This window comes from Leucoraja erinacea, chromosome 7, assembly GCF_028641065.1.
Source record: "Leucoraja erinacea ecotype New England chromosome 7, Leri_hhj_1, whole genome shotgun sequence".
Taxonomy (NCBI): Eukaryota; Metazoa; Chordata; class Chondrichthyes; order Rajiformes; family Rajidae; genus Leucoraja; species Leucoraja erinaceus.
The window spans coordinates 29,481,359-29,508,901 of NC_073383.1; the positions used below are offsets into that span (position 1 = coordinate 29,481,359).

The 27,543-nt window shown below is 42.9% G+C and overlaps 1 protein-coding gene across 4 annotated transcripts in view; it reads left to right on the top strand.

The window, feature by feature from the left end:
• The window catches only part of c7h7orf57 (chromosome 7 C7orf57 homolog), an 83,977-nt gene extending 56,721 nt beyond the window's left edge, over window positions 1–27,256 (top strand). For 2 of the 4 annotated variants that reach the window (XM_055638108.1, XM_055638107.1), the window contains exons 7-10: window positions 6,051–6,172; window positions 7,144–7,182; window positions 9,412–9,562; window positions 26,896–27,256. In XM_055638108.1, coding sequence (XP_055494083.1) covers window positions 6,051–6,172; window positions 7,144–7,182; window positions 9,412–9,562; window positions 26,896–26,956 — 373 coding nt within the window. In that variant the 3' untranslated portion in view covers window positions 26,957–27,256. The remainder of the gene's footprint in view (window positions 1–6,050; window positions 6,173–7,143; window positions 7,183–9,411; window positions 9,563–26,895) is intronic. The other 2 variants (XM_055638109.1, XM_055638110.1) reach the window with 2 other exon arrangements.
• Window positions 27,257–27,543: the final 287 nt, after the last annotated feature.

Sequence of the window (27,543 nt, forward strand, 5' to 3'; positions counted from 1 at the left end):
GCATGTGGTCAGTGAAACACATTTGCCATCCAGTAACTTCACAATGGAAATTGATTTGAATGTTTTAATGTGCATGAACGTGCACACTCTGTACAGACAGCACCCGCAGTTAGGATCGAACCCGGGTGTCTGACACTGAAAGGCAGCAACTCTACTGCTGTGCCACTCTGCCTCCCCTGGAGCTAGAGAAGCAAAATCCCTACTAGTTGTGGTTCCTCTCCGAACTTGCATGCAATGCCCTGGAGTGTACATGTAACCAGTAGCATCCCATTTTATGGGAAGCTCATCATCCTTGCAACACTGAACACTTGCTCCACCAAGAGTGAAATCAATTCATTCATATCCATCAAAATGAAGTGCATAAGCGAATGCAACAATGATGAGCAAACTACAAATTGTAGGAGATATCTCCAGCTCTTCCCTGCATGTAAAATTCATTGTCATAGCAACCTTAACAGTCACTGACAATCAGGTCTCTCCTCAGTTTTCTCTTACTGCTTTGGAAATATGGTCAAATTATGTTGAATATTCCAGTGAAGATGACTTTATTGAATTGCAGATGCCTCATCTTATAGAGGCATACAGCATGGAAACAGGCCCTTCGTCCCGATTTGCCCACAACGACCAACATGCCTCATCCATACTAATCCCACCTGCCTACATTCAGCCCATATTCCTCCTAACCTATCCTATCCATGTACCTGTCTAAATGCTTCTTAAACGTTGTGATAGTACCTGCCTCAACTACCTGCTCCGGCAGCTCATTCCATACACCGACCACCTTTTATGTAAAGCAGTTACCCCTCAGGTTCCTATTAAATCATTCCCCCCTCACCTTAAACTTATGTTCTCTGGTTCTTGATTCCCCTTCTCAGGGCAAAAGAGTGCACGTATACTCGATCTATTCCTCTCATGATTTTGTACACCTCTATAAGATCACCCTTCATCTGCCTGCGCTCCAAGGAATAGTCCTAGCCTGCTCAATCTCTCCCTATACCTCAGGCCCTCATGCTCTGGCAACATCCTTGTAAATCTTCTCTGCACCCTTTTAAGTTTGCCAGCGTCTTTCCTCTAACATGGTGATCAAAACTGACCACAATACCCTAAATGTAGCCTCACCAGCGTTGTAAATAACTGCAGCATGACCTAACAACTTCTATACTCAATACTCTGATTGATGAAGGCCAATGTGCCAAAAGCATTTTTGACTACCCTATCTACTTGCAACAAATATGTGACATATATGTTTCTTTTTCCTCACAGAGATTCTCGTGGAAGAGTTGCTTCCCATGGACCCTGGGTAGCTCAGTCATAGATTCATAGTCATACAACACAGAAATAGTTCCTTCAGCCCACCATCCCCATGGTGATCATCAAGTACTGATCTACACCAATCCCATTCAATAGCACTTAGTCTGTAGCCTCTGTGTCTTGGTGACTCAAATGTTTGTCCAGATTCTATCTAAATGTTGTGAGAGAACTGGCAGTGCATTCCAGATTGCAGCCATTCTCGAGGTGAAAAAAGATTTCCTCATATCCCTTCCAACCCTCCTCCTCCTCACCTTAAAACTCCACCTTCTGGCTTTAGATATCTTTGTTATGGGGCGAGGTCTCTCATCATCCGTCCAATGTGGATGATCAGCCATGATCACATTGAATGGCGGTGCTAGCTCAAAGGGCCGAATGGCCTACTCCTGCACCTGTTGTCTATTGTCTATCTATGCCCTCCATCATTTTGTAGATCTCAATCAGGTCTCTCCTCGGCTTCCTCTGCTCCAAAGAAAATAAACCCGTCCTATCCAGTCTCTCCTCATAATGGAAATGTTCCATCCCAGTAAAATCCTTGTAAATCTCCACTGCACCATCACTATTGTGATCATGTCTTTCCTATAGTGTGACCAGATCGGCACGATATTCCAGCTATGGCCTAGCCATAATTTTATAAAGTTGTACCGTGACCTCCATGCTTGTATTTTCTGTCCCAACTAATGTACGCAGCATCTTGCATGACACTGTTAGGAATCTATGGACTTATACACTAAGTCTCCTCAATACGTTCTAGGCCTTCATCAATTTATTTTGTTACCTCTTCAAAAACCTTGTCAGACGGGATCTCCAATCAACAAATTGGTGTTGACTATCCCTGATCTATTCCTGCCTTTTCTCACTGCAAATTAATCTTATCCATCAGAATTTTCTCCCTACTACTGACATTAGACTCGTCGGTCTGTGAATTCATAATCTAGCTTATCCCTGCTGACCTTCTTCAATAAAAAACTCACATTTGTTCTTCTCAATCATCTGGCAGTGAATATATAAAAATCTCTGTCAGGGCCCCAGCATTCTCCTCCCTTGCCTCCCATAGTAGCCTGGTATACATCTCAGCAAGCCCTGGGGATTTATCGATTTTTATGCCTTCAAGACATTCATACATACATTCTAACATTCTAATGTCAACACAATCTAAAATATCCCCATCTTCCTTCCTGTCTCCTACTGCGAGCCCTTGCCCCACCATTCACTTCCAATGCCGCTTTGATTTGCACACCCCTTGCTTGTTTTTGCAGTCATGTCACACACCAGGAGATTGCCAGCTCATGCATTCATGCTGGGAACAAATAGAAAAGAGACGAGGAGGAATTTATTCAGCCAGAAGGTGGTGAAACTGCGGAATTCATTGCCACTGATTGCTGTGGAGGCCATGTCATTGGGTTTTTTTTTAAACAGAGATTGACACATTCTTAATTAGTAAGGGTGCCAAAGTTTGCGGGCAGAATGCAGGAGAAAGAAAGATAGATCAGCCATGATCGATTGACCGAATGGCCTAATTCTGCTCCTATGTCTTATGGATTTATGAGGTAATAAATATATAGAAGCAAAAGGAGTAAAAATAAATTAAAAATCAGACCATATGCTGGTTACATGTGAGAGGTTTGAGGTGGAGACTGGATGGAGAGCTCTTTCCTGATGAGTACTTAATCTTCCATATGTCCTTTACACAAGGCTCTAGTTTGCTCATTGTGCTTTAATTTTTTCAACTTTAAGATCAAGTTAGCATTGTACAAATGTCAGAACGTACCTTCTCTGCATATGTTGGATGGCCATTGATGTGCATGTGCTAATCCCCTTCCCATTGTAGTGGTATGTATAACCCAGGCGATTAATGTCCATTTAGAACACATTTGATGCCTGTTCTGCACAACAACAAGTAGCAGTAACAAAGCTACCAAATATTGTGAGAAATTAAACCAAAGTTCTCAGATCCTGAGGTCACCTTAGATAAAAAATAAATTAAGACATGCTGAGTTACTGCAGTTCTATGTGTCTTTCATAATCTAACATCGTGTTTGAAGAATAACAGACGATATATCAAAGATAATATCTGCCCAGGCCATGACACCACTGCAGAAAAATACCTACTTATTCATCAGTATGCTTAATTTAGAGATACAACGCAAAACCAGACCCTTCGGCCCACCGAGTCCGCGCCGACCAGCGATCCCCGGACAGTAACACTATCTACACACACTAGAGATAATTTACATTTATACCAAGCCAATTAACCTACAAACCTGTACATCTTTGGAGTGTGGGAGGAAACCGAAGATCTCGGAGAAAACCCACGGGGTCACGGGAAGAGCGTACAAACTCCGTACAGACAGCACCCGTCAGGATCGAACCCGGTTCTCTCTGGTGCTGCAAGCACTGAAAGGCAGCAACTCTACTGCTGCGCCACCATGCCGCCCTTGTTGAGAAACATTGGTATGCACACATAGGCTTTGTCCTACGGTTACAACAGAGAGTACACTTCATGTGTGTTTCATTGACTATCTAATTCTTTAGGACCTCCTGAGCTTGTGATAGCTGTTATATAGCAGCATTAGAAGAGGAATAGACCATTAAGACCCTTCAGCCTTTGCTGCCATTCAATTCGATTATGGGTAAGTTAACTGAGAGCCCCCACATTTCATTTCCTGATACGTCTATCGAACAAAAATCCATCACTTTCAGAGTTGAAAAGTTCCCTTTTGAAGGAGTGAAATCCATATTTCAACTAATGTTTATAATCAGTGGTGTTCCTTGGTTTTGCTTCTAAACAGACTGAACTCGCATGACAGGGATGCAAGGAACTGCAGATGCTGGTTTATAAAATAAGGCACAAAGTGCTAGAGGGTCAGCCGCATCTCTGGAGGACATGGGTGGGTGATATTTTAGATCGGGACCCTTCTTCAGACTGACGTTTCGGGTTGGGTCCCTTTTTAAGATGTCTGAAGAAATTTCCTGACCTGAAACATAACCAATCCATGTTCTCTAGAAATGCTGCCTAACCTGCTGAGTTCCTCCAACACCATGTGGCTTTTCTTTCCTTCCACGAGATAATTTTGTTTTATCTACATTAGATCATATTATTATTTTAAACATCATTCTATATACTTTCAAACTCAAATGAATATAAACTTAATTAATGATATTTTTCCTTGTGATGTTGTCCCTTAAGGACTGGCATAAAATGTATTTCTATCTTTATCTCCTTAGGATATCCTGTAAAACTTCTTTTGAAGGGATTGCAAGTTAGACATATATGGCAATAGATCTGCATGAGCATCCACATACAGAAAATAATGTGCAGATCCATTCATTATATATGATGAGTGAAGCAGATCACTCACCTGTGTTTTTTAAGTCAAAGAGTCATATAGCACGGAAACAGACCCCTTGGTTCAGCTTGCCCATGCCAACCAAGCTGCCCCATCTACACGAGTCCCTCCTGCCCACGTTTGGCCCAAATCCTCTAAATCTTTCTTATCCATGTACCTGTCCAAAATGTCTTTTGAATGTTATTATAGTTTCTGTCTCAACTACCTCCTCCGACAGCTCGCTCCATTTACGCACCTTAGTTGCCCCTCAGTTCCTATTAAATCTTTCCCCATCACCTTAAACGTATGTCCCCACATTCTTGATTTTAGAAGGTGCTGGGAACTATTCCTCCTAAAATGGACAGGATCAGGTTTAATGGAAGGTCCTGAAAACAACACCACACAACAACATGATCCTGTACAGTACATGAATCTTAGCCTTGTTCATATTATCAAGACCTTGGAGAAGAGCCGGAAAACTTCTATATGCTGGTTCAGAGATGAGCGTGTTAACACTGAAGAGTTTAGGAATAAGTGCATGGACCATGCATGCCAGAAGGATGGTCAGTTGTGTTTAGCCCCAACAAATTATGGTGAGCTGTTTATTTATGGTTATACAAAGTCAACAATACTCTTCATGATCTACACAGATGTGGTGAAGAACCTGCACATTTATGAAACCCTTCAACAACAATGGCCCAACAACTGAAAATGTATTGCATAGATCAGGGATCGAAGAGGTACTGGCTAATTGTACTAAGGACTTTGGGCCTTTGGCGCTAGTATTGGGGTTTCTTAATTTATTGACTAAGGTTTTGTTTGTTATGTTATCTATGAGGACTGTGCTTATAGGCCTGTTATGCTGTTGCAATTAAGAATGTCATTCTTCCATTGTCAATGCATATAATTAAATACTCTTGACCATTGACTCTTGACTAATGGATTATTTTGGTGAAGGAGTCACTTCCTTTAGAAAATAGTTACCAGCAGTAAATAGATGACAAAATAGTTATCTAACAATTAGTAAGTAGAAAAAAAAGTAGTAGACAAATAATTAGTTACGTGATACTCAAATCATTCTACATGTACATCTTTGTACATCAGAGATCAAGTTCAGAAATTATGCAAAAACATTTATGCAAGAATTGTGCAAGAAATAATACTTCAGTTATTCCAAATGAATCTGCAGTTATAGTAATTGAATCTGCAGTTAAGTAAATTGAACTTGATATAATGTAACAATGTGGGATTGTAAAATCGATTTGTGTGTCAATTGGTGATATAATTTATCGATGCAGAAATTCCACTTACGAAAGGATTTATGAAAATCATGCAAATTAATTTAATTTTAATAAGACATCATCTGCAGTGAAATCTTCTGTATTATAATATACTGTTTTTGATGTTCCTAAGCAATAGATTTACACGTAGAAAGGAACCTCCGGTTAGCATGCAGAAGCTACTTAGTTTTGGCTATGCCGATGATTGGTTTTCTGGACGCAAGGATGTCAAAACCACCAAAGAACAAAATATAGGTATAGTATCAGAGTTGATGATTCTTACCAAAATGATGGCCATGGGCAATCATATTTTTGTAATTAGGAACTTCATGGTGAATGTGCAAGAACTGCCATAACATATGCCTTCAGGTTCTAAATGCTAATAGCTCATGCCTTGATCTATTTGCCAATTGGGAGTGCTTGAACAATTATGCGGCACTGTGGCACAGCGGTAGAATTGCTGCCTTACAGCGCCAGAGACCCGGATTTGATCCTGACTACAGGTGATGTCTGTACGGAGTTTGTATGTTCTCCCTGTGAACACGTGCGTTTTCTCCAGGTGCTCCAGTTTCCTCCCACATTCCAAAGACGTATAGGTTTGTAGGTTAATTCGCTTCTGTAAATTGTCCCTAGTGTGTAGTCTAGAACTAGTGTACAGGTGATCGTTGGTTGGCACAGACTCGGTGGGCCGAAAGGCCTATTTTCATGCTGTATCTCTAACCTAATGTAACTGTGGTGTTCATATCTAGACTAGCTGCATCAGTGTCACTGCCAATAGAGCTACATTTGTCTGGTTTCTAAGCAACAATGATGGCTTAGCAATCTAATCCTGCACATAATAAGTTTTTTTTGCAAGGAAACCAATGATGCCACGCTGAATGCTCACAAAACTGCACAGTAGATCAGTCACTTAAGAACAGTTTCTGATTCCTGGTCCCTGTGGTATTAGAACCATGATTTGGTCAAAGCATCTGAATACAGCATCCATTTCAAATGACACTGTGCACAAGATATGAAAGCTATTGTAGCTCCTGTCTCTCTTATTTTGGTAACTAGTGCTCTGTTTGCTTTCTAATACAATACACCTTTCATGTTCGATGTGTTTCCAAAGCTGAATTTATTTGAAGATTCTTAAACGGTATTTAATTTCCTTTATGTGATTCTTTTCTTGATTGTGCTGACATGTAATAACCAGTTTCTCTCTGCTTCTCTCTCTTCATTTGAAGGTTCTGGAGGAGGTGATGCAGAGCAGACTTCAAATATAGGTTTGTATCCTGTATTTTACTGGTACCTTCTGTTTGTACCTCAGAATCAAGTAGAACTCTCCTTTTGCCAACAAGACAGTTTCTTCCCAGGCAACTGAACCATCCTACCAACAACTAGAGAGCAGCCCTGAGATTCTATCAACCTCATTGGAGACCATCTTTAATTGGACTTTACTGGACTTTATCTTGCACTAAAATTAATTCCCTTTATCATGTATCTGTACACTGTGGATGGCTCGATTGTTATCATGTATTGTCTTTCTGCTGACTGGTTAACATGCAAAACAAAAGCTTTTTCACTGTACCTCGGTACAGGTAACAATAAACTAAACTAACTAATCAACTAATAACTAACTGTGTGTTGGAAGAAATTGCAGATGCTGGTTTACAACAAAGATAGACATAAAATGCTGGAGTAGCTCAGCGGATCAAGCAGCATCTCTGGAGAAAAGGAAAAGGTGGAGATGCTGCCTGACCCGCTGAGTTACTCCAGCATTCTGTGTTTATATAACTAACTACTAACTAACTAACTAACTAACTCGATTCTGTTCACCTACAGATCACTGGACAGCTTGATATAATAGGTTTAGGAAGGAACTGCAGATGATGGTTTAAATCAAAGATAGACACAAAAAACTGGAGTAACTCAGCAGTACAGGCAGCATTTCTGGAGAGAAGGAATGGGTGACGATTCTTTAGACTGAAGAAGGGTCTCAACCCAAAACATCACCCATTCCTTCTCTCCAGAAATGCTGCCTGTCCCTGAGTTACTCCAGCTTTTTGTGTCTATCTTTGATATGTGTGATTGCTGCTTTCTCTTATAATGGCCGGTCTTAAACAGCATTCCATACATAGAAATTAGGTGCAGGAGTAGGCCATTCGGCCCTTCGAGCCTGCACCGCCATTCAATATGATCATGGCTGATCATCCAACTCAGTATCCCGTACCTGCCTTCTCTCCATACCCCCTGATCCCCTTAGCCACAAGGGCCACATCTAACTCCCTCTTAAATATAGCCAATGAACTGGCCTCAACTACCCTCTGTGGAGAGAGTTCCAGAGATTCACCACTCTCTGTGTGAAAAAAGTTCTTCTCATCTCGGTTTTAAAGGATTTTCCCCTTATCCTTAAGCTGTGACCCCTTGTCCTGGAGTCAGGACAGGGGTCCTGACTCCAGGACAAGTCCAATAATACACCATCCCAGTGGTCAGAAAATGAACATGATTATGTTGCCCACTGGTTCTGAAGTAACAGCGTTTTAAAATATCAGATCGGGATACCACACTCCCAATAGGAGAGTCCCACCTGAATTTCAGGAATCAATCCCGGAGATACAGGTGTAAGCATTTCCATTTGGCTTTACAGCTGGAATGCATTGGGGAGTAGGGGAAGCACCACTGTGATGGACATCAGGCTCAAATGCGGACACTGTTATTCATAAAGAAGGAATTTCTTCAGTCAAAATGTGGTGAAACAGTAGAATTATTTGCCACAGACGGCTGTAAAGGCCAAGTCATTTTTAAAGTGGAGACTGGCAGATGCTTGATTAGTAAAGGTGTCGATGGTTAATGGAGAGAAAGCAGGAGAATGGCATTGAGAGGGAAAAAATAGATCAGCCGTAATTGAATGGCAGAGTAGACGTGACCTAATTCTGCTCCTTTGACTTGGGAACTTATAAACTTATCACAGTATAAACTTGAAGAATTGGACAAGAGTTATGGATCAGGAACCTGTAGAACAAAAAGTAGGCAGGTTCATTGGTCTTCACTGCGATGTCTCGGGATACAGATTATCTTCTTGAAATCATGGACACGACTAAATGTAATCAGTGATATTTTATTTCAGAATTAGTATGGAAAAATTGATAGGGATACACCAACAACATTGAAACAAATAGAAGTGCTGGTTATCTCCAAGGCTCCAAATAATCTGGTCTTTACCCTTGAGCAATAGAGTCTCAGTCACTAAACACTAACAAACTAATAAGGTGCACCAGGCTTTTATGAGGGTGGCTCTTGTGACTAATGAAGAGGTTAAATGACAGGTCCAATAATGAGTTCTTTTTTATCTGCCTTGTTATAGAAACAAAAATGTCACATTTCTAAAATCATCCCCTAACAACTTGTAATAGCATTAAAGATTCTGTCCAGCAATAACTTTTAATGAATATAGTGAAATATTTGAGCAGCAAATTAATTTTTTTTCCAATTCTTGGTTCTGGTTTCTTAAGAAGAGCATTCAGTTGCTGCGAAAGATGACTCTTTGCTGGAGGGAAATCTGCCCACGTACCGAGGGAAAAGGACGACTGGTATTAGAGGAAGTGGGAAGAACAAAGCCACTCCTGAAAATGATTCCTTCTTCAAAATCTTTGGCGAGCACAGGCAAGTTATGGTTATCATTATCTAAAGACCTTACAAGTGTAAAGATACTGTATAGTTTTTCTAACTTTCAAATCAATTCAATATTTATGCTTGTACCAACTCATTCTATATATATAGTCACTGAATTGAAGCAACTGTAAAAATATTTCCTCCCATTTACTTTCTCCCAGCGCCACAAAGCTACTAAATATTCAAAATGAGTTTAATAGTTGGTGACACACTTACTGGTTTAAGCACCTGCTCTTTGTTTGATACTGTTCATTTTTGTGAGACACCTTCAGTTATAGAACTGTGGGTTTTGGTTTTTAGTAATGTTTTGTAATTATGTATACAGACAAAAGGAGCAGTGATCTCTCTGTCATAATAGATGAACTGACTGATGATGCAAGTTATGATGTATGAATGGCAATATTGGACCTGGATGTATTGTATGAGTGTGTAAACAGTCATATAAATATTAGTGTAGGAAGGAACTGCAGATACTGGTTTACACCAAAGATGGACACAAAATGCTGATTAATCTCCGATTAGGAAAAAGTGTATAGAAATAGTCCACTGAGATCGCATGCAAGAATTGCCAGGTTATAGCACCATTTTCACAGTTCAGTCTGGTCCACATACTTGGTCTTCTGAAGCAGCGCCCAATCCATAGAAACAAAGAAACATAGAAACGCAGGCAAGTCCTAGGCCGCTGCAGGGTCTCCAACTGTCGCCTCCGTCTAGATAGGCCAGCGAACTGTCATTCCTCCCCCGGCCCTGGCCACCTTCAGTACTTGTGCCCTGGAGACGCACCCCATAGCCGACCTTCAGGGCGCGGAAGCTAAGACCACGGTACTCTTACTGGCATTTTGCTCTTGCGCCTGCTGTCGTTTCCCTGAACCCTCCACTCCGGAGCACTTACTGCAAAATCTGACCTAATATTCATAACATTCAGCTCTCCCCTGACCCTCAGTCTGAAGAAAGGTCTCCACCCGAAATGTCACCTATTCCTTTTTTCTCCAGAGATGCTGCCTGACCCACTGAGTACTCCAGCATTTTGTGTCTTTCGTTGTAGGTTCTACAACTGCACTTCAAAATTGGATCCACATGAAGTTCAGTGGCTGAGCACAACATTGTGCAAATCCCTACCATTTTCAATATGGAAATCACTCCCACAAGTTGTGTGTGTTAAGTCCTAGTACAGTGAGTTTTGATCCATTAATGTTATTAGATAAGGACTGCTGAATGGAATTAAGGTAAGTTTTAGCATTTTTATATTTTATTTTAATTCCTTACGTTTATTGCAATGTTTTAGATTTTAAATGTTTTGAAATGTTACATGTATTAAACTGTTTCCTTTTATTATTGTTTCTTAAAATTTTAAATAGGTTTAAACATGTATTCAATATTTAATGTTTCATGGATCTACCTGCCGTGGTTTTGACAGTGGTTATGACTGTGCCTCAGCCACTTCTCAAATTGTCGCTCTGCTATGTAGTGGGCTGCACTTGCACCGTTGCACCCCCAATGGTGGGATTCATGAGAAGGCCCTGCTGTCTCATTGATGCCACCACCAAAGAGTTGACTCTTTTCATCCAGAGGGTCCCTGCGAAGGAAATAAAATGTTCAACTTAAGTCAGAATTTGGCTTTCGACAGAGGCAGTTCACTGTCGATGGTAAAGTCTCAGCCATTCTGTCTAAACCTACTCAATAGAAGTTGATAAGGTACATGGACAAGTATGTTGATAGGAAAGGTTCAGAGCGATGGAAATGGTTTGGGATGAGAGGGAGAGATAAATCAGCCATGATTGGCTGGCGGAGTAGACTCGATGGGCCAAATGGCCTAATTCCTGGAACTTATGAACATGAATTGGGCCAAACACAGGTAAGTGGTTCTAGCTTAGATGGGGCAACTTAGACGAGTTGGGCTGAAGGGCTTGTTTCTGTGCTGTATAACTATGACTCTAAGCAAGTTTGTGGCTGCACTGTACAGAGCAGCTATTGGGCACTTGAGGATAAAAGAGGTGAAAATGTTTTCATTTACCTTGACTATGCACATGAAGTCAGTAATGTTCTTCCTGTGTTGGATCCAACTCCTTTGAGGTAGACTCTGATCCACAGTGGCAGCCTTATATTGGAGCTTGATGCTTTGCCTGAAGGATTATGCTCAGCACTTGTGGTCAGAGAACATTTCTTCCCATCTACCAGGGCCGTTAGGGTGGCTTCTAGCAACTGTGGCATTCACTTTCTTCTTTGCTTTTCCTTTGATAGCTGTGCCATGTCTTTGAGTATAATTTGGAGGTGCTCTTCAGTGGTGCACCCCTGAATTTAATCATTGATGGCCAGCCTGACTGGTATGAGCTATTAGAGTGCAAACAGCAATGTGAAGCAGCAATCGTTCTTTTGCATTTATTATTAATGGGAATTAAATCCGAACTATGCGTACAAGCTTCATCTCAAACAGCCGTGGGGAATCGTACGTTGCACATACTCTCTTCCATTTTTCTCATCGACTTTTAGAAATCCAATATTGCTTGTCCTTGATTTACTCAGTACTTTACTAAGTTTACTAATGTTATCATGAGCTAAAGATTAACGTGCAAGGCTACTTTAGTGAGTAAACAATGATTTATTTCTTGCATAACTTTTAATGTTTTCCAATCTTTGAATATAAATACATTATTTACACAAATATATATTGCCCTCCTCTCCACCTTCCTCAGTTTAGTTTAATGTAGGTTAGTTTATTGTTACATGTACCGAGGTACAGTGAAAAGCTTTTGTTGCATGCTATCCAGTTAGTGGAAAGACTATACATGACTATACAGCGGAAAGACTATACATGACTAGACATTTTGTTGCATGCTATCCAGTCAGCAGAAAGACTATACATGAACAGATGCAGGATAAAGGGAATAACATTTAGTGGAAGAAAAATTCCAGTAAAGTCTGATTAAAGACAGTCCGAGGTTATCCAGTGACGTAAATAGTAGCTCAGGACCACTCTCTATTTGTTGATAGGAAGGTTCAGTTGCCTGCAAACAGCTGGGAAAAAGTTACTGAACTGCGTGCAAACAAATAATTTCACTGTGCATTTGCACATGGGACAATAAAGCACGATTGACTATTGATCTTTTTCTGATATAGCCTATTGAAATATTTCAGAATCGTAGTAAAGTAAAGTCGAGTTTATTGTCGGATGAAGTGACAGGGTGAGGTGCAGGTACAATGAAAATCTTGCTTGCTGTAGCTTCACAGGCACATGGACTCGAACAGTACATAAAAACATAATTTATACAAAGATTATGAATTAATTCTATAAGACAGTCTAAAGAAAAGACTGTAGTTGATAATAATAATAATAATAATAATAATAATAATAAATTTTATTTATGGGCGCCTTTCAAGAGTCTCAAGGACACCTTACAAAAATTTAGCAGGTAGAGGAAAAACATGTAAGGGGAATGAAATAAATAGTAGAGACATGACTACTACACAAAGTAAAGACATAATACAATTCAAAACACATTATGAGGCAATTAATGCACAGATGAAAAGGGAGGGGGACGTGGGGCTAAGGATAGGCAGAGGTGAAGAGATGGGTCTTGAGGCGGGACTGGAAGATGGTGAGGGACACGGAATTGCGGATCAGTTGGGGGAGGGAGTTCCAGAGCCTGGGAGCTGCCCTGGAGAAGGCTCTGTCCCCAAAACTGCGGAGGTTGGACTTGTGGATGGAGAGGAGACAGGCTGATGTGGATCTGAGGGACCGTGAGGGTTGGTAGGGGGAGAGGAGGTCAGTGAGATATGGGGGGGGCAGATGGTGGAGGGCTTTGTAGGTGAGGATCAGGATTTTGTAGGTGATCCAGTGGGAGATGGGAAGCCAGTGAAGTTGTTTGAGGACTGGAGTGATGTGATGCCGGGATTTGGTGTGGGTGATGAGTCGGGCGGCTGCGTTCTGGGCCAGTTGGAGTCGGTTGATGTAGGTGGAGCTGATGCCAAGGAGAAGTGAGTTGCAATAGTCCAGTCGGGAGGAGATGAAGGCATGGATGAGTCTTTCAGCAGCGGGAGGTGTGAGAGAGGGTCTGAGTTTGGCGATGTTGCGGAGATGAAAGAAGGAGGTTTTAATGACATGGCGGATGTGAGGCTCAAGGGAGAGGGTGGAATCAAAGATCACGCCAAGGTTGTGGGCCTTGGGAGATGGGGAGACAGTGGTGCCGTCGATGGTGAGAGTGGGGTTATTGATTGATGAACTGTAGCTTGGCTTAGGTGTTACAGTTATCCAGATTGTCCAGAGCAGAGTGGAGAGTCAGTGAGATGGTATCTGCTGTTGACTTGTTGTAGCATTAGCCAAACTGAAGCAGATCCGGGTCATTTCTGAGGCAGGAGTGCATATTCCATCTCAATATCAACACTAAAGGCAGAATTACTCAGATATGTCCCTTGTAGTGTCCTCTGGGGTACCATGATCTTCTGCAGGTATCCCGGCTCCTGTGATAGGAAAGAACTGTAGATGTTGGTTTATACCAAAGGTAAACACAAAGTGCTGAAGTAACTCAGTGGGTTAGGCAATATCACTGGAGAAAAAAGATAGGTGACATTTCGGGTCAGCACCCTGATGAAGGGTCTCGACACGAAACGTCACCTACATTTTTTCTCCAGAGATGCTGCCTGACCCGCTGAGTTACTCCACTGTGCCTGTGTCGATCTCCCTGCTCGTTCCTAGGCTGGGAAATCTCCCGGCTAAGCCTCTAGTATTTAAACCTGGCACAAGAAAATCAGCCCTCTTAAAATGAACAAGAAGCATTCCCTCTTGGGAGGAAGGAATTTGGCTATGTCTTTATCATTTATTTATTATTCAACTATTTTTAGCATGTGAGTGTCACTTAAAATCTTTTTTAAACTTATCTTGTGTGCCCCAAATGATTCTGAATGTCAGAATGATTCACAGACGTTCACAGTGACAGCTTTGACAGGCCGTGAGTCAGACGTTGATGCCAGACTGCTGTCCAGGGGCTGCTGTAAGTCCAGCCAGCTGCCAGTGCTGACACATACCCACTCTGTGCTGGGCTGGGTATCGTGCTGGATCTGGCAGATGACAGCGCAGGAGAATGAGGGGAGATCTTATTGTGGTATACAAAATCATTGGAGGAATTCGCACAGAGACTCTTGCCCAGAGTAGTGGAATCAAGAACCAGAGGACATGGGTTTAAAGTGAGCGGAGAAATATTTAAGAGGAACCTGATGGGTAACTTTTTTACACAAAGGCTGATGGGTGTATGGAACGAGCTATCTGACGAGGTAGTTGAGGCAGGTACTATCACTACATTTAAGAAACATTTAGACAGGTATATGGATAGGATAGGTTTAGATGGACATATTGCTAGGAGTGGGCAAGTTGGGCTGAAGAGCCTGTTTGTATGACTCTAATATGCATGCAGAGACAAAAAAATCAAATTCAAAATGTGAATATTACAACATGCATGTTGGACTGTTTACCATTTAAAAAATAATCAGTGTAATTTTGGCATATCTACCAGAACGGAACAATGAAATTCTTACTTGCAGCAGCACAACAGGTTTGTAAACACAGTGCTCAATAGATAATATAAAAAACAAACAAAAAAAATTTAATAACCAAAAAACCCAATATAGTGCAAAAATAAACAATGCCCAGTCCCTCATGCAACCCAAGCAGTTCGTAGTTCAGAGTTTAGTTGGGGTTCGTAGTTGGGGTTGGGGTTCAACAGCCTGATGGTTTTATGAAGAAGCTTTTCCAGAACCTGGACGTTAGTTTACAGACTATTATACCTTCTTCCCGATGGCAGGAATGCCTTTTTGAGACAGCACTTCCTATAGATCCCTACGATGGTGGGGTTGTCAGTCACATTGATGAACTGGGCAATCTTCATCATTTTTTGTAATCTCCTTCATTCCTGTGTGTTCGAGTTGCCAAACCTGGCCAGATGTCATTTGCATCGACAGTCAAAGAACCCCCTGTTATAATGCAAGACATGGGATCAGGGCATGGCCTGGAGGTGTGGTGCTGGCTATGTCTTGAGCCAAGAACCTCAGTTCCTGCAACAATTTTGAGTGAAGTTCCAGGTTGAGACTAAAGGGCCTGTCCCACTTTCATGACCTAATTCACGACCTTTTTAACTAGTGGACACTTCATCATGTTGAAAAAATGCCCCGACCTATTTGATGCCACGAGTACCTACGACTAGCATCACGACCTACCTACGACCTACCTATACGACCTCCTACGACCTCGTGATGACCATGCTGCGAGTATGAGTCAAGGGCAAACTCGGCTGAGGTCGTGAATTAGGTCATGAAAATGGGACAGGCTCTTTATAGTAGCGATTGGAGTTTAAAATGGATTCAAAAATTCCTTTGCTTTGATTGAAGAACCTTTTTTAAGTCAATGTATAGTTTTCCAGATTGTGCATATTTCTGCAAGGATTTCCTCATTCCAGAAGTGAATGAACGGATGGTTGCCACATGTTGGCAGTATTAGCAGGGCATGGCACTTTGAGGCGTCTCCAGTTAAAATGTTGCAGACACTTATAGGACTTGATTTTTATATTCTTCAACTGCAGTAGACTTTGGTGTCTGAGCGGTACTTCCCTAGTATGTAGGATGGTGTTAGTGTTCGGGGTGATCAATGGTCGGCAAGGACTCAATGGACCGAAGGGCCTGTTTCTGCACTGTATCTCTAAAGTCTGAAGTATAAAACAAGAACAAATGGAAAGACCATTTATTCAGCTTTCATTACATATCTTGCCCTATGCATTTTTGATTTCTCAATACCTCAACTGCTTAATGGCAGTTTTCATTCCACTAAAGGCATTTAACCTCAATTTAGATATTCATGGAATTATTTTTATGCAAATTCAAAAATTGCAGTGCAACTTCTAATCACACTCACAATATAATTATATCCCAGCCAAATAGTCATAAAATCATAGTCAGAGAGTAATAGAGTCATACAGCATGGGGCCCTAACTCAACCATGCCAATCAAGATGCCCCATCTATGCTAGTCCCACCTGCCCACACTTGGCCCATATCTTTATAAACCTTTCCTATCCATGTACCTGTCCAAATGTATTTTAAATGTTGTTATATTACCTGCCTCAACTACCTCCTCTAGCAGCACGTTCTATATATTGTGTGAAAAAGTTGTGTGAAATACTGTGTGAACGCTATACCTGGCGTTCTGTGTGAAAAAGTTGCTCCTCCTGTACCTAATAAATCATTGCCCTCTGGCTTTAAACCTCTGTCCTCTGGTTCTTCATTCCCCTACCCTGGGTAAAAGAGTCTGTGCATTCATCTATCAATTCCCCTCATGGTTTTATATACCTCTTATAAAATTACTCCTCAGCCTCCAGTGCGCCAACGAATAAAGTCCTAGACTTTTATCACAAAAGCTAGATCTCGGGAATTACCTCACTTTCCAATTCCCAGTGGCATATCCCAAATTACCAATTCCCAGAAAGAGTCGTAAACACAACCACATCCCCCTTCTCCATTTAGCTGTCCCTTTGCCCCATGCTATCAAATAATGCTTTCATGACAAAACCTTGCATACATTACCCATTTTGGATACATTTGCCACCTAGTCTTTCAGTGGTGTCACTTTTATTTTAAGATGAGACAAATTTAAATTCAAAACCAAAGGAATATGTCTAAACTAAGAATGCTCATACATTGCAGATGTAAAATTTGGTCCCTCAAACAGCAAGAACCTATTTATAGTAATGCAACATTTAAGAAACATTTAGACAAGTACATGGATAGGATAGGTTTAGAGGGATATGGGCCAAACGCAGGCAGGTGGGACATGTGTAGATGGGACATGTTGGTCAGTGTGGCCAAGATGTGCCGAAGAGCCTGTTTTCCACGCAGTATGACTATGAATCTACGACTATAAACCATGGAAAGAGATATTTTTAAGGTGGAGATTGACAGATTTGAAAGGTGTCAGGGGTTATGGGGCAAGGCAGGAAAACGGGGTGAGAGGGAAAGATAGATCAGCCAGGATTGAATGGCAGAGTACACTTGATGGGCCGAATTGCCTAATTCTAATGTAGACAAAAATGCTGGAGAAACTCAGCGGGTTAGGCAGCATCTATGGAGCGAAGGAAATAGAAAGGGTCGAAATCTACTCCTTATGATCTTCTGAATTTATGACCTTTCATTGCTTATATCTTGCACTGTGCATTTTTAGAGCATGATTAGATTTTGCATTAACCCAATATCTCAACTGCCTATTGGTAATTTCCACTCCACTAACTTTAAACCTCAATTTAGATTTTCATGTAATTATTTTTATGCAAATTCAAAAATTCTTAACGAATCTAAGAAACAAATGATTTTTTTTGATACATTTTTTTTATCAGCACCAAGCCCTCTAACACCGAAATGGGTAGGAAGGAACTGCAAATGCTGGTTCATACCAAAGATAGACACAAAATGCTGGAGTAACTCAGTAAATCAGGCAGCATCACTGGAGAAAAATAATTGGTGACGTTTCAAGTCGGAACCCTTCTTCAGACTGGACTTCAGATTGGCTGTCATGAATGCATCTAATATCCACCAACGGTGAAAGAAAATTTCTGTGCAGTGACAGGTGTTTGCGCTGATTGTGTACCCTAACCTAGACCCGGTGTTCCAGGCAGTGCTTGTTCCACAGTGACTCAGGTTGGAGAATTCATTGTCACTCAGCCATCTTGGATACTGAGCATTGGAAATTAAGAATGATAGAAATATGATTGGGTGGCACAGTGGTGCATCGGTGGTGTTGCTGCCTTACAGGACCAGACACCTGTGTTCGATCCTGCCTATGGGTGCTGTCTGTGAGGAGTTTGTACGTTCTCCCCACGTGGGATTTCTCCGGGTGCTCCGGTTTCCTCCCTATTTCAAAGATGTGGGTTTTGTAGGTTAATTGGCTTCTGTAAATTGTCTCTGGCGCGCAGGATAGAACAAGTGTACAGGTGGTTGGTGGTTGGCGCAGACGTGGTGGGTCAAAGGGCCTCTTTCCACGCTTTATCTCTAAACTCTGAACAGATAAACCTAGAAGCACCACAGAACTAATAGATCAACCAGTTTAATGGTAATTTGCTCAGATTGCAATTACATTTTGCAACGGTTGATGTGAGAACGTTTGCATCTGAATATAGATGCCTAAACATCTCTTGGAATTAATATCGCCTGTAATTGACTCTGCAATGCAGCTGGAGTCAGCATAACATGAAGAAAGCATTTGTTCCCCATCTCAGTACTAGTAATCCTGAGGCAAATTGTGGGGTTGGAGGTGTTGGTAGTGAGGGTGAGAGGTGTAGTTGATCATGGTCATCTTTGTTCCAGAAAAAGATTTTTCAAGAGATTTTAAAAAGCATTAAACCTGCCCTGAGCATTGGCTACATGGACGGGTGAGGAATCCTGATGAAGCTGACCTACTGAGTTACTCCAGCACTTTTTGTTTGTAAACCAGCATCTGCAGTATCTTGTGTCTACAAAGGAGCAAGTTTTGTTCGGTTTTTGTCTCAGCGCTGCTGTATTTTGTTGCTTTTAAAAAAAAATTCAAAACAAAGGTTGTCAATTGTGCTGGTGCCTTTGAAAATCCAAGAAAATGTATTTGGCTTTATCTTGTCGAAGGTAACAAATAGCTAGCTCAAATGATACATGGTCGCCTATTAGCACAGTGCTTGCTCTCCCTCCAGGCTCTGCTAAGTGCTCGCACCGATCCTTTGATGTCCAAGCAGTTGGGAGAGGAGCTGATAGTTTGGCAGTTGTCCTGTCATTTGTGTAGGGGATGTGCCTCAGCAAATTATATGCCTTTATCTTATCTGCACTGGGACGTTAACATGCTGCCAGACCCGCTGTTACTCCAGCACTTTATGTCTATCTTTAGCAAGGTGAGGAGCTAGTTTTGGTATGCAGGCCTCTTCAGTCAATCATACAGCATATAGTCAGAGCCTTGATCTTTGTTATGTGTTTAGTTTAGTTTAGTTTATTTTAAAGACACAGTGAGGAAACAGGCCCAATGGCTCACCGAGTCCGCACCAGGCAGTGATCCCCCCTTACACTAGCACAATCCTACACACTAGGGACAATTTACAATTTTACCGAATCCAATTAACTCACAAATCTGTACATCTTTGGAGTGTGGGAGGAAACTGGAGCACCCAGAGAAAACCCACATGGTCACAGGGAGAATGTACAAGCTCCGTACAGTCAGCACCGGCAGTCAGGATTGAACCCAGATCTCTGGTGCCGTAAGGCAGCAACTCTACCGCTGCTCCACTGTGCCGCCCCATGAGAGGTGAATTGAAAATGGACAACAATTGTCAAGGGCAGTGTGAAGGGTTATTGTACTCGAATAGCAACCTAGAATATTGTCTTAATGCGAGTGACATTGAATACTGTGAAGCTGCTGGTTTATTGAGAACACAGAACACATGGAGGAAACCCAGACAGTCACAAGGAGCACGTACAAACGTTGTATTTGACAGCATTGGAGGTCGCGATTGAACCACGTTGCTAGGCAATAGCTCTACTAACCATAGCGCCTCCAAGATCCACATAGTATATGGCATCCTGCCTGAGCACTACATAGATCCTCCCTTCTACTGTATATACCTGAAAGATGTGTTTGCAGTACTTCAACAGCACTCTACTACAGATTCATGGGCAAATTCAACCCGCCGATCGGTGCGGAAGTCCCGATGGGGTCAAGATCGGCCACCTCACTTGGCATTGGCGCCACATTTTTGGGTGGATTTCAAGTGCGCCTTCGTAATTTTGGCCGGATTAAAGGAGGTGCTGGACCATCAGTTTCTGGAAAGTCGATGGTGACAGTACTTTGATACACAGCATCAAGTCAGGGGACCAAGCATTGTTCAATGAGAAGTGGCATACCAAGAGCAGCATCCTGCTCTCTCAAACACCAGGTACCGGTCTAATGACGCTACAACATCTGACCATGTGCAGGTTAACGGCAAGAGCAACTGGCAATAGACACGGCTGAGAAAGCCACAATCAACAGATCATAAGTTCATAAGCAGAATTAGGCCATTCAACTCATCGAGTCTGCTCCGCCATTCGATCATGGCTGATCTATCGTTTCCTCTAAAACACCAATCTCCTGCCTTCAGCATGGATTTACGAAGGGGAAATCATGCTTGGCTAATCTTCTGGAATTTTCTGAGGATGTAACTAGGAAAATGGACAAGGGAGAGCCAGTGGATGTAGTGTTCCTGGACTTTCAGAAAGCATCTGATAAGGTCCCAAATAGGAGGCAAAATTAGAGCGCATGGAATTAGGGGTGGGGTACTGACATGGATAGAAAATTGGTTGGCAGACAGGAAACAAAGAGGCAGGGATTAATGGGTCCCTTTCAGAATGACAGGCAGTGACTAGCGGGGTACTGCAGGGCTTGGTGCTGGATCCGCAGCTATTTACAATATGCATTAATGATTTAGATTAAGAGATTAAAAGTAACATTAGCACATTTGCAGATGACACAAAGTTGGGTGGCAGTGTGAACTGTGAGGACGATGTGAGGAGGATGCTATGAGGATGCAAGGTGACTTGGACAGGTTGGGTGAGTGAGCAGATGCATGGCAGATGCAGTTTATTGTGGATCAATGTGAGGTTATCCACTTTGGTGGCAAAAATAGGTAGGCAGATTATTATCTGAATGGTGTCAAGTTGGGAAAAGGGGAAGTACAAGATCTGGGGGTCCTTGTTCATCAGTCACTGAAAGTAAGCATGCAGGTACAGCAGGCAGTGAAGAACGCTAATGGCATGTTGGCCCTCATAACAAGAGTATAGGAGCAAAGAGGCCCTTCTGCAGTTGTACAGGCCCCTAGTGAGACCACACCTGGAGTACTGTGTGCAGTTTTGGTCTCCAAATTTGTCATGGGAGTCATGGGATATGGTGAGAAGGCAGGAACATGGTACTGATTGTGGATGGTCAGCCATGATCACAGTGAATGGGCCGAATGGCCTACTCCTGCACCTATTGTCTATTGTCTAGCATGAACCTTTCAATCTCTCGTTTAAAAATACGCAAAGACTTGGCCTCCACCGCCGTCTGTGGCAATTCGCCCCCCTCTGGTTAAAGAAATTCATCCTCATCTCTATCTAAAGGATCGTTCTTTTATTCTGAGGCATTGTCCTCTGGTCTTAGACTCTCCCACTACTAGAAACTCAAGTTCTGCAAAATTCTGTCACATGTATGCAGTCGACATTTAAACAGCTAAACAGGAGAAAGCTCCGCAAAACTGTAGTATGCTACACCAACTTAATCAAGTCAAGTCAAGTCAAGTTTATTTGTCACATACACATACGAGATGTGCAGTGAAATGAAAGTGGCAATGCTCGCGGACTTTTGTGCAAAAGACAAACAACCAAACAACCAAACAAATATAAACACAATCATAACACACATATTATTTTACATAATAAATAATGGAAGGAAAAACGTTCAGTAGAGTTAGTCCCTGGTGAGATAGGCGTTTACATACTGAATGGCCTCTGGGAAGAAACTCCTTCTCAACCTCTCCGTTCTCACCGTATGGCAACGGAGGCGTTTGCCTGACTTTAGCAGCTGGAACAGTCCGTTGCAGGGGTGGAAGGGGGTCTCTCATGATATTTTTGGCTCTGGAGTTGCACCTCCTGATGTATAGTTCCTGCAGGGGGGGGCAAGTGAAGTTCCCATAGTACGTTTGGCCGAACGCACTACTCTCTGCAGAGCCTTCTTGTCCTTGGCAGAGCAATTCGCAAACCAGATGGTAATGTTCCCAGATAAGATGCTTTCCACCGCCACTGCGTAGAAGCACTGGAGGATCCTCGGAGACACTCTGAATTTCCTCAATTGCCTGAGGTGGTAAAGGCGCTGCCTTGCCTTACTCACGAGTGCTGAGGCATGTGATGCCCATGTCATATCCTCGGAGATGTGGACTCCCAGATATTTAAAACAGTTCACCCTATCCACAGGATCCCCATTTATCCTCAATGGAGTGTACGTCCTCGGATGATGTGCCCTCCTAAAGTCCATGATCAGCTCCTTCGTTTTTTTGATGTTCAAGAGGAGGCTGTTATCCTGGCACCGGAGTTCTTACAATATTAGAACCAAATGTATTGCATACTGTATAATGTCTGTGTAACTAAACTTGCCCCACTAATCTTTAAACTTTGAACCTCTCACCTTAAAGCTCTGCCCTCTAGGCTTTGACATTTCCGCCCTGGGGAGAAAGGTCCTAATCGTCTACCCTATCTATGCCTCACATAATTTTATATACTTTCCTCAGGATATCTATACTATTACTAAAACTCTCATCTTGACCACTTCGGGTCGGCGTTGTTTTTAAATTTGCACAAAAACTGTACCATACATCGCTAGGATGTTTTCATCACCTTACTCACCGTTATCTGCTCCAAGTGCACCAAGTTTTGTTCCAATCGGTGGAATATTAGAAAAGTTATCAAAGTTAAAAAAATTGTGAGTTCAGCAGATTGGTCTTCTCTCCTATTATTCACCATGAAGGTAACACCCCTTCCAGGGGCGAGGAGAATAAATCCCCGGAGGCATGAATCAGTCAGCCCGGAAACCGTGAGAGAGAGTTGAGTCCGGAACTGTGAGTCCACAAGCCGTGAGTGAGTGAACTGTGAGTCCCCAAGACGTGAGTAGTGAACTGCGAGTCCACAAGCCGTGAGTGAGTGAACTGTGAGTCCACAAGCCGCGAGTGACTGAACTGTGAGTCCACAAGCGGTGAGTGACTGAACTGTGAGTCCACATGCGGTGAGTGAGTGAACTGTGAGTCCACAAGACGTGAGTGAGTGAACTGTGAGTCCACAAGCCGTGGCTGAGTGAACTGTGAATCCGCAAGCCGTAAGTGAGTGAACTGTGATTCCGCAAGCCGTGGCTGAGCGAACTGTGAGTCTATAATCCGTGAGTGAGTGAACTGTGAGTCCACAAGCCGTGGCTGAGTGAACTGTGAGTCCACAAGCCGTGAGTGACTGAACTGTGAGTCCACGAGCCGCGATGGAGTGAACTGTGAGTCCACAAGCCCTGAGTGAGTGAAGTGTGAGTCCACAAGCCGTGAGTGACTGAACTGCGAGTCCACAAGCCGTGAGTGAGGGAACTGCAAGTCCACAAGCCGTGAGTGAGTGAACTGCGAGTCCACAAGCCGTGAGTGAGTGAACTGCGAGTCCACAAGCTGTGAGTGAGGGAACTGCAAGTCCACAAGCCGTGAGTGACTGAACTGTGAGTCCACAAGCCGTGGCTGAGTGAACTGTGAGTCCACAAGCCGTGAGTGAGTGAACTGTGAGTCCACAAGCCGTGAGTGAGTGAACTGTGAGTCCACAAGCCACGAGTGAGTGAACTGTGAGTCCACAAGTCGCGTGTGAGTGAATTGTGAGTCCACAAGTCGCGAGTGACTGATCTGTGAGTCCACAAGTCGCGAAGGAGTGATTGTGAGACCACAAACCATGAGTGAGTGAACAGTGAGTCTACAAGCCGCGAGTGAGTGAGTGAACTGTGAGTCCACAAGTTATGAGTGACTGATCTGTGAGTCCACAAGCCGCAAAGGAGTGATTGTGAGACCACAAGCCGCGAGTGAGTGAACTGTGAGTGAAGCCGTGAGTGACTGAACTGTGAGTCCACAAGATGTGAATGACTGAACTGCGAGTCCGCAAGCCGTGAGTGAGTGAACTGCGAGTCCACAAGCCGTGAGTGAGTGAACTGTGAGTCCACAAGCCGTGAGTAAGTGAACTGCGAGTCCACAAGCCGTGAGTGCGTGAACTGTGAGTCCACTAGCTGTGAGTGACTGAACTGCGAGTTCACAAGCCTTGAGTGACTGAACTGTGGGTCCACAAGAATCCATTCGGCCAACATTGTCCATACTAGCCCTCTGCAAACTGAAAGTCCACCCTTTTGGACCACTGTGGGTCCACAAGAACCAACATGTCCATACTAGCCCTCTCCAGAAAGTCCCTTTGGCCCCCCCCCCCCCCCCCCCCCCCCCCCCACTGGCCACCGCTTGAAGCAGAGTCCCTCCCCAGCTGCAGGACACCGCCCCCTCTCCCACCGGCCCCGGACAGCCCCCGCCTGAAGCTGATCCCCTCCCCTGGCTGCAGAATGCAATAAGAGACGCAACAAGAAAGAATGGACTGAATACATTTCCTCTTTAACATTCAAATTGTTGTTATATTTTAAGAGTTATTCACATTTTAAGCTTTAATAAATCAATTTTCCACTTGCCAGGCCGTTCAGTTGCAACGGCGCAGTGATAGCCGCATGTTCTACCTCACAATGGGCGGTGGCGGGGGTGGCGGGGCCACCGGAGAGCGGGTAGGAGGGGAGGGGGGGGCGTTGAGGGGGGATGGAGTGAGTGCGTGGGGGGGGGGGGGGGGGGGAAGGGAAAGGGCATGGTGGGGGGGTGGGGGGGATCAGGGGCATCACAACGGGAATCCATTAGCCGCGCTTGCGCAGTTGGGGGCTATGTGTGAGTGGTGGAATATTGGAATTGGTGCAGAGGTGGAATATTGCGTTGGGGGACCAGGCCTTCCCGTGTGAGAATGGGATCCCACTTAGTCTAGTCTTCTATAAGATCAAGACAGTTCATAAGGCTTAGGAACAGAATCTGGCCATTCAGGCCATCGCGCCTGCTCTGCCATATGACCATAGCTGATCAATTTTTCCCTCTCAATCCCATTCTCCTGCCTTCTCCCCCATAACCTTTGACGTCCTTACTAATCAAGAACCTAGCAATCTCTGTTTCAAAAATACCCAATGATATGGTCTCCACTGGTATCTGTGCAATTTGAATATGTTCATGAGGTGCCTTGGCCTCCTTGCAAACTATGCATCCATAAGTGAGCAATAGGAAAAGGCAATGATTAGCTACATCGAAACATAGTAAATAGGTGAAGAGCTAGGCCATTCAGCCCTTCGAGCCAGCATCGACATGCAATATGATCATGGCTGATCATCCAGAATCAGTACCCCGTTCCTACTTTCTCCCCATATCCCTTGATTCCATTAGCCCTAAGAGCTATATCTAACTCTCTCTTGAATACATCCCGTGAATTGGCCTCCACTGCCTTCTGAGGCAGAGAATTCCACAGATTCACAACTCTCTGGGTGAAAATGTTTTTCCTCTTCTCAGTCCTACCCCTTATTCTTAAATGTCCTGCCCCTTATTCTTAAACTGTGACACCTGGTTCTGGACTCCCCCAACATCGGGATAATTTTTTCTGCATCTAGCCTGTCCAAACTCTTAATAATTTTCGATGTCTCTATAAGATACCCTCTCATCCTTCTAAATTCCAGTGAATATAATCCCAGTCAATCATATGTCAGTCCCACCATCCTGAGAATTAACCTGGTGCACCTATGCTTCACTCCCACAATGGCAAGAATGTTCTTCCTCAAAATAGGAGACCAAAACTGCACACAATGCTCCAGGTGTGGTCTCACCAGGGCACTGCACAACTGCAGTAGGACCTCCTTGCCCCAATACTCAAATCTTCTCACTACGAAGGCCAGCATGCCATTTGCTTTCTTCACTGCCTGCTGTACCTGCATGCATACTTTCAGTGACTGATTTACAAGGACACCCAGATCCAGTTACACCTCCCCTTTTCCTAATCTGACACCATTCAGATAATAATCTTCCTTCTTGTTCTTACCATCAAAGTGGATAACCTCACATTTATTCATATTATACTGCATCTGCCATTCATCTACCCACTCACCCAACCTATCTAAATCACCCTGCAGCCTCATAGCATTCTCATCGCAGCTCACACTGCCAACCAGCTTTGTGTCATCCCCAAACTTGGGGATGTTACATTTAATTCATTTGTCTAAATCGTTAATATATATTGCAAATAACTGGGATTCCAGCACTGAGCCTTGCGGCACCCCACTAGTCATTGCTTGCCATTCTGAAAAGGACCCATTAATTCTTACTCTTTGCTCCTGTCTGCCAACCAGTTCTCCATCCATGTCAATACCCTACCCCGAATACCATGTACTCTAATTTTGCACACTAATCTCTTGTGTGGGACCTTGTAAAAAGTGTTTTGAAAGTCCAGATACACTAAATCCACTGGCTCTCGCTTATCCATTTTACTTGTTACATTTTGCACACTAATCTCTAGTGTGTGAAATCGACTAATTTTGGTTTTTGTTGGGGAAGGTGGGCAGAGGGAGTAAAATGGAATCCAAGCCTAATGGGCTTGGGAGCACCGGAGATTAAACTAGCTTGCAGAAATATTAAATTATGGTAAACCATTCACTGTCAACATTCAGTCTAATAATATTTTGTTCTTGCATCCTAGGCTTAAAGATCTTCCGGGGAATGTGGAGAACCGTTTGCAGTCAGAAATTGCTCTTGCCTGAAAAGTGGCAGACTGATGGAATATAATCAGAAAATTAATATAAAAGTATTGCACGTTTTTGAAACATCGTTGTCATCTGATGGATACCCCAAACAACTGAATATTACACAAACATAAATAATTAATTCAAGTTCAAGTCGCTGATTTAATATCAGCTACATTTTATAGTTGAATATATTAATTCAAATAAATACAACATTTTTATTGCATTGTTTAACATTTAATTAAAGTATGATTATTTTGTGGAGATTGTTCAAACATTGATGTTTAATTCAGTAATAAAACAAAATAAATACACAAAATGAAATATGGATTTTGATCTTGAATTTGACTTGCGTTAAAAGGCAGTAAGTTTCGGTCAATATTTTGTCATCGGGGTTCTTTGCGTAACAGGACTATTGGCATAAAGTTTAACATATGGAAGAAATGGTATTGAAAATGTCATACAACAAAGAACAGTACAGCACCGGACAGGCCCTTCAGCCCATAATATCCCCGCTGAACATGGTGGCATGTTAAACTAATCTCCTCTTCCTGCACATGATCCATGTTCCTCCATTCCCTGATTTTCCACGTATCTACCAAAAA